Here is a 12,894-nt window from a genome sequence, read left to right on the forward strand (position 1 = left end):
AACGACCGTTAGCTTACAGATGACGGAGAATGACCCTTGCACCAGAGGCGCTAGAGGACCAATTGTACATTCAGAGTTTATTTGGAGTATATGCAAAAAAAAAAAAAAAATCAGACTGCGCCGGTGCATAGAAACTTGCAAAGGGCATGCGCAATGATATTTGTCCTCCTGGAAGTCTCTATTTCTACATGAATATTTTACCCCTTGATTACAACTGCCCATAAAGATGAAGCACCCTTGGGCCACATCTACTTTTCCTGAGTCAGGTCCTCTATCTGACAATGTCCTCTATCTGGGAATGTCCACACTTTCCCTCCATTGCAGTGTGTACTTGTACTTTGCAATAAAGCTTCTGCTGATACTTCAGGCTACTTGGTCCTTGAATTCTTTCTCTGGTGAAGTCAAGAACTTGGCCCCGGCTGGTGTTGGTGGTTGAGGTCTCAGGGCCCAAGAACTCCCCCAGTCTCCAGTATCAAAGAGATAATATTTAGGAATATTTAGGAATATGCTCAGGGTTGAAAATAAATCAGGGTGAGTTAGGTTAGTTTGACTTTAACTCATATGAGTTGATAATAAACACAGGCAATGGTAACAATTCCAAAGCTTTCTCAAAGAAAGTTCACTTATTTCCTCCTGGTGACTTGGGCTAGCTGACCTCAGGCTGAAGTATTCTACTTTGAAGTCCTTCTATTACTTGACTAAAATGATTACTTTAAATATATTAAGCAAATGAAAAATGTATTATCTATTTTGCCTGGAGATTTATTTTGTAAGATAGCCTATCTTTAGTTTGATTTCATTTATTCTATAAGAATTCCCTGTCATTTTAAAATAGTGAAGGAAATGTGCTGTATATTTTGTGGATCAAAAAGTTACAAATAAAGGAGGAACTGATGAGGACAAAGTATAGTAGGCTGATCAGATAAGGGAAGGGTCTTGAGGACTGAGTAGGATTTTATGATGAGGGGGTGGTGGACATAAAATGTAGCCATTTTTCCCCAGAAATTCAGGAAGAAACAATGGGTGAAATGGGCGAACGTCAAAGTAGAGGTAGAAGGGGAAGTGTGACTATAAATACGGAAACTAATTTCAATAAAGAATGCATGGTTATCTGTCAAGGGAAGGGAATTAGGTTGGAAGTTTAAAGGTTTAAACATTACAGCTAATTTAATTTTTCGGGATCATCTTGCAAAGAAACTGCAAAAGAGAAGTGAACGTTTTCTCAGCATGTTTCTATTAGGTTAAAAAAGAACATTAATACCACTCACCTATCTAAAATTTTTGTTCATAAAATGACTCTCTCAAAAAGGACTCTAATGAAAAGTTTCACTAGGTAAAAAACTTTTATTTTAGACTGGGGTTATTCACCACTTGTTTCATACATAATGGTAAAAACATGTTTAATATACCATAAAATGTATTTTCTTGTTAGTATTTTCTTCTTTGACCCTGTCCTAGATGGGTAAATCTACTAGAACTAAATGAGTATCAGTTTCCTTGATCTCATATTCTATCCAATATGCACATCATTTAATAATAAAATTAAAAGGATCTGGGAATGCAAGCTGGTGCAGCCACTCTGGAAAACAGTATGGAGGTTCCTCAAAAAACTAAAAAATGGAACTACCCTATGACCCAGCAACTGCACTACTAGGCATTTATCTAAGGGCTACAGGTGTGCTGTTTAGAAGGGACACATGCACCCCCATGTTTATAGCAGCACTATCAACAATAGCCAAAGTATGGAAAGAGCCCAAATGTCCATCGATGGATGAATAGATAAAGATGTGGCATATATATACAATGGAGTATTACTTGGCAATCAAAAAGCATGAAATCTTGCCATTTGCAACTACGTGGATGGAACTGGAGGGTATTATGCTAAGTGAAATTAGTCAGAGAAAGACAAAAATCATATGACTTCACTCATATGAGGACTTTAAGAGACAAAACAGATGAACATAAGGGAAGAGAAACAAAAATAATATAAAAACAGGGAGGGGGATAAAACAGAAGAGACTCATAAATATGGAGAACAAATTGAGGGTTACTGGAGGGGTTGTGGGAGGGGCGATGTGCTAAATGGGTAAGGGGCATGAAGGAATCTACTGAACTCATTGTTTCACTATATGCTAACTAATTTGGAGGTAAGTTTTAAAAAATAAAAAATAAAATTAAAATATAATTAAATTAAATTAAAATATAAAGTGGCTCTAAAAAAGCAAATCTTGGCAAGTGTAGGAAAGTTCTAACAAAGCACCAATTTTGCTCTAAGAAAATAGCCTGAATGTACCACACGTGTGTGTGCGTGTGTGTGTGCGCGCGTGCACACACACACACACACGCACACACATACTTTGGAAACATGCTATAAAATAGAAAAAAGAATGATAAAGTTTGATTTAAAAAGCTAAGATAAAAAAGTCAGAAAAGGGAATTTAGACTGGGTAATTTGCATTAATATAATATGGGATAATCTGAGAGAGAAGTCCCATTTCATATGTGTAAAAAGAAGCTGCAGTAAATAGGTATAAGTTACTATTCTTAAAATGCTTATATAACAACATACTACTTGAGATAACATTTCTAACTCTGAAATTGAATACCTCAGTGTTAATCAGAAACAAATATTTACTCTTAAGCAGGAGAAAATTTAGAAATATAGCTTAGACATAGTCTGAGACTCTGATGAGAATTAAAAAAAAAAAAACAAACCTGTAAATATGACTTAAATACATTTGAACTAGAACTGCCCCACAGAGAAGTAATCAGTCTCTTGCTCTTGAGTACAGTGAAGTCACCAGAATTTTTACATTCAAGTAAGTCAAACTTTACACTTAAAAATTAAGTTGTTTCTTACCTATAATTATATGTTCTCATTTTAATGAAATCTACTATATTGCGTTGGTGTGTTTTCAAACACTAGCCCATTTTTAATACTCTGTAATTCTCTAGTACATATTTTAAATGAAATGATGGTATAGAAGAGAATATTGAAAAGAGGCTACACAACAATTTCAACAGAGAAATTAACTGTGAACAGATGCATATTTGACTCTTCCTATTTTCCTCCTTCTGAGATAGTTTAGATATAGTTTATATTTTGCAACCTGAACAAAATTTTCTAAATCATCGGTATGTTCATTTTATTCCCTTGTTCAAAAGAGTTTGGTGAATTCTAACGGGCCATAAGAGAAATCGGTCTCATCAGCAGGTCACTAAATAATTTCAACAAATTAGATAAAACCAACTTTTCTAGCTTTAGTTATTACTACTATTCACTCCTTTTTTATTTTTTATTAATTTTTTTTACATTTATTCATTTTTGAGAGACAGAGAGAGACAGAGCACAAGTGGGGGAGGGGCAGAATGAGAGGTAGGCTCCAGGCTCTCAGCACAGAGCCTGCCGTGGGGCTCGAACTCATGAGCTGTGAGATCATGACCTGAGCCGAAGTTGGACGCCTAACCAATGAGCCACCCAGGCGCCCCACTACTAATCACTCTTAATTGTCCTGTCATCTAGACCAATGGTTCACGGGCCAGGGGGACTTTGCCCAAGTGGACAGTTGGCAAAGACAAGACATTTTTTTTGGAAGAAATTTGTGTTTGTTTACAATTGGGGTTCCTTACTGACATTTATGGACAGAGGCCAGAGATGATGCCATTAATGTATACAGAACTTCTCCATGTAATTTTTGAAATCTTCACCTCAAACGAGATAGACAGTGTCATGGTTAATGGAAACTTTTCATTTACTTGCAGGATGGATTTATTTATGGATTTGTTTTTGTAAATTTTGCAATGAATGCAATGACTCTTTTTGAATTGCACACTCTCTTATTTTAGAATATGACATTTTTGCTAATATGTGCTTGCATATTTCATTTGCTTTAATTTCCCACTCTTCTCCCCTTTAGGAGAATCTATAATTCTTAAGCTGGAGCTATCTACCAGGTCTTCTAGATCTATCCTTGTATTTCACATCATTTTATTTTATCGTGTTTTTCTGAAAATGCTTACCACGATTTCCTTCCACATGACAGATTCAGTTTTTACAGTAATAATAGGTTTCTTTTCCTGTTCCATGAGACCTTATGGGTATTCGGAGTTGTTTCCAATACTGTTTTTTTTTGTTCACTTCATAAAATATTTTCAGTGATAGGCTTTTCTCCTGAGTCTTCAAGTAGATACTCCCTTTCCTTGGTTCTTTAGTATCTCTTTAGTGGTTTCATTTTGTTGTTACCACGTGGGGAATCTTGGACCAGTCACCAAACTTTCTGTGCCTCAATTTTCTTGCAAAATGGAAGTAATTCCACTATCTATTTTATAAGTTTGTTGTGAGGACTAAATGAGTTAAGTACACACAATGAATTTAAAATAGTATCTGAGACATACTAGTCACTCAATTAAATTTGGCTTTATGATATTGTGAGTGACTGATGATAAACCAGCAGAGAGTCTTTTAATTACCTCTTGATTTCCATATTTTCTTAGGTTCTTGATTTCCCATGATCTTAGGTCAATCTCCATTTTTTAGTACACACACATCTAGTATAGCCTTGCCTGAGAGAGGTGTAATCTCCCTCAAAGCCCAAGGTGGTCTTGTTCTCTGATGCATTAAATCAATGGCAAACTACAATTTCCAGTGTGGATTGCACCAACAGCTATTTCTGCTGCTGCCTTGATATGCAGTCAATACACTGGGGAGGAGGTGAGTTGTGGCAACATTTGATTTCAAATGAAGAAGCAAGTTATAAATTAAAATGTGAGACTAAGTAGTGGATAGTTTTGTTGTGCTTAAACTGTAAGGAAATTAAAATGGCGCTATGCCAGGTTTTGTAATAGTATGGTTGTAATTCCACAAAAAATCTCTGCACAAAACTAAAGTATGAATTAATTACTAATCTTAATAACTTAATCAATAAAAAAGTATAAAATTATTAATTTCAATCAGATTTTCTTAAACACTCAAAGACATTAGCTTTTTTATACTGATAAACTCAGGGGTACATTTGAAATTTCTACCCTATTTTGCCTTGTTGATGACCACCTAGGGTAAAGGATAAATAACCTATATCAAGATAAATTACAACGAAAATTCCTACAAATAGTATATGAGGAGAGGAATAATAGAAGCTAAATAGTGGTCAATAGGTCAAAATCTATATTAAGGCAAATTACAGTTAAGCAACTTATTCACAGATGCAGAGTGTACCTAATGTCAAACTAGTATTGTTTTTACCTCCTAACACACTGGTGTGGCAGACACTGACTAGTTGCTCATCAAATCCATCACCTTCATCCAGCCTTTTTTGTGAGTAGGTGTGGCCGTGGAATCCAACTCTAGTTAGTGGAAGTTGTCAGAAATGTTCTTTACCACTTGCAGGTCTGGCACATAACATCACTCCATGAGCCAATCTATCCCAGTTCTCCCAGCTACCGTCTGGCGGTTAAAGCCTAAGGCAACTTCGGAAATCACGTATTGATTATGGCCAAGCCTCTATTATTCTGGGTCTCTGACTGAGTGAGTGGATAGTCCATCTGCTCCACGACATGAGCAAGAAATAAAATTCTGTTGTGTTAAGCCATTGAAAGGTCTGGTTTTGGGGCGCCTGGGTGGCGCAGTCGGTTAAGCGTCCGACTTCAGCCAGGTCAAGATCTCGCGGTCCGTGAGTTCGAGCCCCGCGTCAGGCTCTGGGCTGATGGCTCAGAGCCTGGAGCCTGTTTCCGATTCTGTGTCTCCCTCTCTCTCTGCCCCTCCCCCATTCATGCTCTGTCTCTGTCCCAAAAATAAATAAACGTTGAAAAAAAAATTAAAAAAAAAAAGAAAGGTCTGGTTTTATCTGTTTCATTTATTAAGAGTTCTTTATTATATATATTTTAATGTCCATGATCCATCTATATACTTCATTAAAACTGATATAATGAAATAATGTTTTGAGTATGAGGACACTAATTCATCTGTTTTTTCTAACTGTACACAGGATCTAACACATAAATAGATAGTACATAGCAATGATGTGAAGCTATGTAACAGAGATTTTGAAAAACTCAAGACTATTAAAGTCACCAGTGTACTGAAATAAAATAAACTCAGTGAAATTAAGTTTATTCCAGGATGGAAGTCAGGAAGGAAAGAAGTCATGTTTTTAAAAACAAACAAAAATATTTTATTATAGTTTTGAAAGGTAAATTAGTTTGAGAGAGCTTCCAACTTTTGGTAAAACATGGTAAGGTAAGAACGATTTGGTAGAGGGCTAATATCTTTAGATTTAAAATCTCAATAAGTACTCTGGGTTTAAAGATTGATTAAGATCCTTGACTGCCCAGTCATATCAAGTCCTTCCCTTATCTTCACAAAGCACAGGACAGACTGATCTGGACAATACTCCCACAGACTTCACTTCAGTCCTCTTGGTAAATATCTGTTTTGCAAAATCCAACTTTTCCTGTCCTCAAAGATCAAAAAGTCAAAACCCCGTAAGCATCTGAAAAATATTATATAGCCGTTACAGCTTCGAAATGAGCAGACAATGTTGGGAGGTGGTAGGCAGCTGGTTAAGGCCTACGTTTACCTGTTGGCACCAATGCTCCTCTAGTACACCGATGACAAAATATCTCACACAGAAAGTTAACTCTGCCTCGTCGACATAAATCAAGTCCATTGACTTTGGCATCATATCATGAAGACTTTTAACTTAAACCAGATTTACTCAAAGAATGAGCTGGCTTACATGTGGAATGTGACTGTATCACATTTAATGGTTATATTAGTCAGGATTCTCCAGGGAAACAGAACCAATAGGATATATACAGGTATATTAGAGGGGATTTGTTACAGGAGTTAGCTCAAAAGGTTATGGAAGCCGAGAATTTGCTCTTGCCATCTGCAAACTGGAGAACCTGGAAAACCAATGGTATAATTCAGTCAGAGACTGAAAGCCCAAGGACCAGGAGTTCCAGTGTCTGAGTGCAGGAAAAGAGGTATGTCCCAGCTCAAGAAGAGAGACAAAACTCCTCCTTCCTTTTTCTTTCTTTCTATTCTGGCCCCCAGTGGATTGGCTGTTGGTAAGGGAAGATCTTTACTCAGTTTACTGAATCAAATGCTAATCTTTTCCAGAAACACCCTCACAGACATCCAGAAATCATATTTTACCACGACAGCCCTGAGCAAGTCCTGATATCTTCTCACTTTAAGGCAGTAACTTTTTTGACAACAAACAGCAGCACTGCAATGCATTTTTCTTGTTAATAGACTTGCAACTATATAGTATAATAAGACTTACTTCTAGATATTTTTCTGTTGTAGTTTTAGATAACATTTTAATAGGTAACCTTTTTGCTTACTGTGGTACATATTTGTCTAATTAGAATCTTTGTGATAAGTTTGTGTTTACATTGATAGTGCTGTTCAAGCTTTATACCATAGTCAAGGAAATAATATGATAATGATGCTCAAAATGAATCTTAACATTTTGCTAGAGTTAAATTTCATACTCAGCCAATGTATACTTTTCAAAAACCATTATCATTTTAGTAACATTTTCTACTTAGAATTGCTATGCACATATTTTGCTTATCCACTCCATGGGGGTAAAAGCAGCATTATTTTTATTAGGTAGGGGTATGTGTGGGGCATTTTATTTATTTATTTATTTATTTATTTATTTATTTATTTATAATTATTGTGTAATTTACTTAATGGGCTTTAGCTTGAGTTTTTGAAAGGCATCGTGACTATAAGCAAATTGATAGGAAAGTGGATAACAATGAATTAAAGGTTACTGGCAGCCTAAGACACTGTTTATCTCTTTTGAGGTAGACAGAATTCAAATTGCCTTCATTAGCTGAGCAATATGCTGAGGAAAATGAGCTGGGTACTTATCAAGAGACTCTTTCATTTGCATTTTTGCTAAATTATCAAGCTGCTCTGTTTTCTAGGTGCTTAAGAACTGTGAATAGGAAAGAAAGACAATTTTTCAGTTAAGTAAGCTTGGGGGCATTTGAGGGATAGAGTAAAGAAAAGAAAAAGTTTATCAATGAAGATGTCAGAATTGGGCCTTGTATATATGCGATACAAAAAAATCATCTAACAGACAGGATCTGGGACGTACAAATGCATTAATTCTCCCCACATTCACCAGTACCACAGCAAAGCTAGAGGCTGTTCTTTTGATAAATGATCAATACTTCAGCACGACACTACCCTAGCTGTCCTGCTGTTGCTGGTTAAAAGTCTGAATTTCAATTAAGCAGTAAATCTGTATGGTATTACATCTAGAACAGAGAGTCAACTTCTCCCGAATCCCCTAGAATTCCGAAACACTATTATTTTGTAGTCATTTTCTTTAAGCTCACTCAAAAGAAAAATAATATTTATTTGACCAGTAAAGAAATATTCTCTTCCAAATGAAACACTATATATCAAATAGTCATTTTGTTTAATAGTATACTTAGGTACAAAAATATTATACTTCTGCAGTACAAATTAAGAGGCAATCAAATGTATTAATACATAATCTGAGTCAAAAGTCCACTGATGTGATTGCATCCTTAGCTCATATGTTCTGTTTCAATTCTTTCCACATATATATTCCCTGGGAAACCTCTTAAGTCATGCAAAATACAGAAGCATTCATAACAATGATCACACTTAAATCAGAGTAAACATTCTCATTTCTTACGTTATCTCAAATGTCCCTATAGATGTTTTCGTAAAGCTTTTTGCTTATTTTCTTTTTTTATTATTATTTTTAATTAATTTTTTATTTAAATCCCAGTTAGTTAACATATAGTGTAATACTGATTTCAGGAGTAGAATTTAGTGATTCATCACTTACATATAACACCCAGGACTCATCCCAACAAGTGCCTCCTTAATGCCCATTCCCATTTAGCCCATCCCCCTTCCCAACACCCTGCCAGCAACCCTCAGTTTTTTCTTTGTATTTAAGAATCTCTTATGGTTTACCTCCCTCTCTGTTTTTATCTTATTTTTGCTTCCCTTATCCGATGTTCATGTTTTGTTTCTTAAATTCCACATGAGTGAAATCATATATTCATCTTTCTTTGGCTTATTTTGCTTAGCATAATACACTCTAGTTCCATCCACGTTGTTGCAAATGGCAAGATTTCATTCTTTTTTGGTCGCCAAGTAATATTCTAGTGTATGTGTGTGACACCACATCTTCTTTACCTGTTCATCCATTGATGGACATTTGGGCTCTTTCCATAATTTAGCTACTGTTGATAGCATTGTTATAAACATTGGGGTGCATGTGCCCCTTTGAATCAGCACTCCTGTATCCTTTGGATAAATACCTAGTAGTGCAATTGCTGTGTTGTGAGAAGGTTCTGTTTTTAAGTTTTTGAGGAACCTCCATATTGTTCTGTTCTCCAGAGTGGCTATACCAGTTTGCATTCCCTACCAGCAGTGCCAAAGTGTTCCCCTTTCTCTGCATCCTCACCAACATCTGTTGTTGCCTGAGTTGTTTGTGTTAGCCATTCTGACAGGTGTGAGGTGGTATCTTATTGTGGTTTTGATTTGTATTTCCCTGATGAGTGATGAGCATCATTTCATGTGTCTGTTAGCCATCTGGATGTCTTTTTTGGAAAAGTGTCTATTCATGTCTTTTGCCTTTCTTCACTAGATTATTTGTTTTTTGGGCGTTGAGTGTGGTAAGTTCTTCATAGATTTTGGATACTAACCCTTTATCAGATATGTCATTTGCAAATATTTCTCCTATTCTGTTGGTTGCTTTTTAGTCTTCTTGATTTTTTCATTTGCTGTGCAGAAGTTTTTTATCTTGGTGAGGTCCCAATAGTTCATTTTTGCTTTTGTTTCCCTTGCCTCCAGAGACATGTCAAGTAAGAAGTTGCTATGGCCTAGGTCAAAGAGGTTGTTGCCTTACTTATTTTTCTTAGCCTAATTTCTCTGGTTCCATTCACCTTGGATGGAATCTTCTAGGATTTGGGCTTGTTGCTTATTTTCAAAAAGTATTAGTTGATGCTTAAAAATACCAGCTAACAGAGGAAGCATTTAAAAAATCTGTGCAGCTTTTTGAGGATTTCAATATTTTAAGAGAAAAATAGGCCATTTGATAGGCACCATCCCCAAATTAACATGACTTCAGAGCTAGCTAGATTCAAAGTAGCCTTAGCAATTATATCTATTATCAAAATAAAATATAATCTTAGAATTATAATGATTGATATAAAATATAATTTTCTCTGTTTATAATTTTAGAAGTCTTTCCCTGGAAGCAAATGCAGTTTTGCCTCTGTCAGCAAAATTCTACCATTATAAGTGCTATTCTCAATCATCTGGACTGCAAACATGTATATTAACAATTGACTGGAAGATGCCTGAACTACTCTAGTAGAATGCCGGTGTGATTTTGATAAAAATAAGATAAAAATATTTAATTTTAAATGATTTAAGTATCAAACCAGTGTGGGTCTACTATCATATTACAGATATTTTATTATTGGGTGCTCAGGTATAGACTAAACATGCCTGAACAGAAAGCACCTCTACTTGCAATGTCCCAGCCCTGCAATACAACATACAGAGTGAAAATAAGCATACGACAATGTTAGAAGCTTCTTTAGCTAATGATCAGTTAGCCAGGAATTAGATGCAGGTCTGCTCAACCTCAACGTTTTTGGCTTTTCATTCCATGACTATATAGTGAAATCTCCCAACAAACTTGCCATTCATCTCCAAATCAGTTCTTAAAAATGAAGTAATAATTTAATATAGTCAATATACCTATTAAAAACAATGCCAAAGGTCACTTTGTGTAACACTAGATATTTTATTTTCTTTTGTAAGACAGGAAGAGTTATTTATCATATTTTCTTTCTTTGAAAATTGATGCTATTGTAAATTTAACTCGCCTTAACTCATGCTATCCATAATATGTTTGAATCCTGCATGTTCTCAAAATGCAAGGCTGCTATGCTAATCCAGCTAACTAAACTTTCTGGTGAACTAACAAAGCTTAATTTGATGGCTGGGCTTAACTCATCAAGAGGGAATTAAGAGTTTTATTAGCTGATTAGCTGCCATTAAAACAATGCATGCTGTATCTTTTTTAAAATTTTTTATGTTTTTTATTTTATTTTTGAGAGAGGGGGGTGAGGAGGGGCAGAGAGAGAGAGGGAGAGGGAGACACAGGACCTGAAGCAGGCTCCAGGCTCTGAGCTGTCACCACAGAGCCTGACGCGGGGCTCGAACTCACAAACCATGAGATCATGACCTAAGCCGAAGTCGGCACTCAACTGACTGAGCCACCCAGGTGCCCCTACATGCTGTATTTTCAACAGCATTCTACTACTGTGAGAAAGAAAAACATTTAAGTTTTGGTTATAAGAATTCCAAGACATGGCTGCTTATGAATCTTATAAATCTAGGATCCTATAATTATATGAATATTTTTGAAACATAAAATTAAAGTATGGATTATTGTCTAGGAAGAAACACAGACTTCTTATCTGAAGTAGCTTTCCTTTTAGTTACCAAGTTATTTTAAATTTATTTTTGCATATGAGAATAATTATAAAGATTAGAAAACTGATAGACTTGTTGGAATAGATTTGCAAAAAGTGGTTTTGATAAAAGTAAAGATATAATATAAAAATAATAAATTATGTTGTCATATCATATTGGGAGACCACATACGGATATAGAAAGACAAGAAGCAACATTTTACAAACTCAAGAGGTGAAACAGAAAAGAGAATAACAGAAAAAATGGCAGAAACTATGCCACAAATGTCAATTAAGTTAAGTTTCCAGGGGAAACAGTGGACTAAAGTGTGGGAAAAAAATAGCAGAGTTTCCTTAAGCTGTTAAGTGACATTTTAGAGAAAAAAAAACTCAGTCTGTTTACAGAACACAGTGTAAAGTTCTAATCTCCAAGCAACAGACCATATGAAAAACTAGCATTGTCTAATGACCCATACAAATTCTTATTCTAAAATGTTATTAAAAAGGCTCACATAGTGTTTTATATTTTTAAAAATGAATTTAGAATTGACACCTTAAACATTGGTTAAATTGGGCACCTGGGTGGCTCAGTTGGTTAAGCTACTGACTCTCGATTTCAGCTCAGGTCATTATCTCACGGTTCCTGAGATCACGCCTGGTGACAAGGTCTGTGCTGATAGGTCTCCTCCCACTTTGGATTCTCTTTGCACCACCATTCCGCCCACACCCCTGGCTTGCACACTCTCTCAAAATAAATAAACATTAAAAAAAAAGTTTGTAAATCAGTCAATTACTTGGGCATTCCATAAATAAAAATAAAAAGAGAAATATTTGCAATGAAAAAAGCCATGCACTTACCATCATGATTAGGATTTCCTAGTGTCCATGGCTCATCTGAGTCAAAATGAGTATCTCCCCCAATTCCTGGTCCAGGGAAGTAGGCATGTGCCAAAAACCCTCCCTCTCCATCAAAGGGAGAACTGTCTCCATGAAAACCAGAGGCGAAAATGATGGTTATATCCACATCGCGTTTGCCATTTTCTAATTCACTGTAAGGAACTTCTTCAAATGTCAGAGGAGTCACATTCTGCCACACATCAAAGGCACGGCGAATAGCTTTCCGGGTTTCAGGGTCTCCAACTTTTGGAGTGACGTTCTTTATACTGAAATTTAGAGAAGAGAATAATGAGTATGGCTTTTTAATATATAGTTCAACTTATTACAGATTTCAATCTATTCAGTTGAGTAAAATACTAGAAAAACAGTCATATTAAATAAGAAAAAAATTAATCAATGTCTCATGTCTTTATAGCTAGATTTCACCACACTGAAGTCATTTAATTCTCAATAATATAGTATTCATCCACCAAAGCGACCAGTGAGAAGTTCTTCTCTGCAGAATGC

At 35.7% G+C, this 12,894-nt stretch overlaps 1 protein-coding gene across 3 annotated transcripts in view; it reads right to left on the reverse strand.

The window, feature by feature from the left end:
* Positions 1-12,894, reverse strand: part of MMP16 (matrix metallopeptidase 16) — a 314,166-nt gene that overhangs the window by 134,769 nt on the left and 166,503 nt on the right. For all 3 annotated transcript variants that reach the window (XM_019822867.3, XM_019822866.2, XM_003999956.5), the window contains exon 4: positions 12,349-12,653. In XM_019822867.3, the coding sequence (XP_019678426.1) occupies positions 12,349-12,653 (305 nt within the window). The remainder of the gene's footprint in view (positions 1-12,348; positions 12,654-12,894) is intronic.

The sequence above is a fragment of the Felis catus genome, chromosome F2, assembly GCF_018350175.1.
Source record: "Felis catus isolate Fca126 chromosome F2, F.catus_Fca126_mat1.0, whole genome shotgun sequence".
Classification (NCBI taxonomy): Eukaryota; Metazoa; Chordata; class Mammalia; order Carnivora; family Felidae; genus Felis; species Felis catus.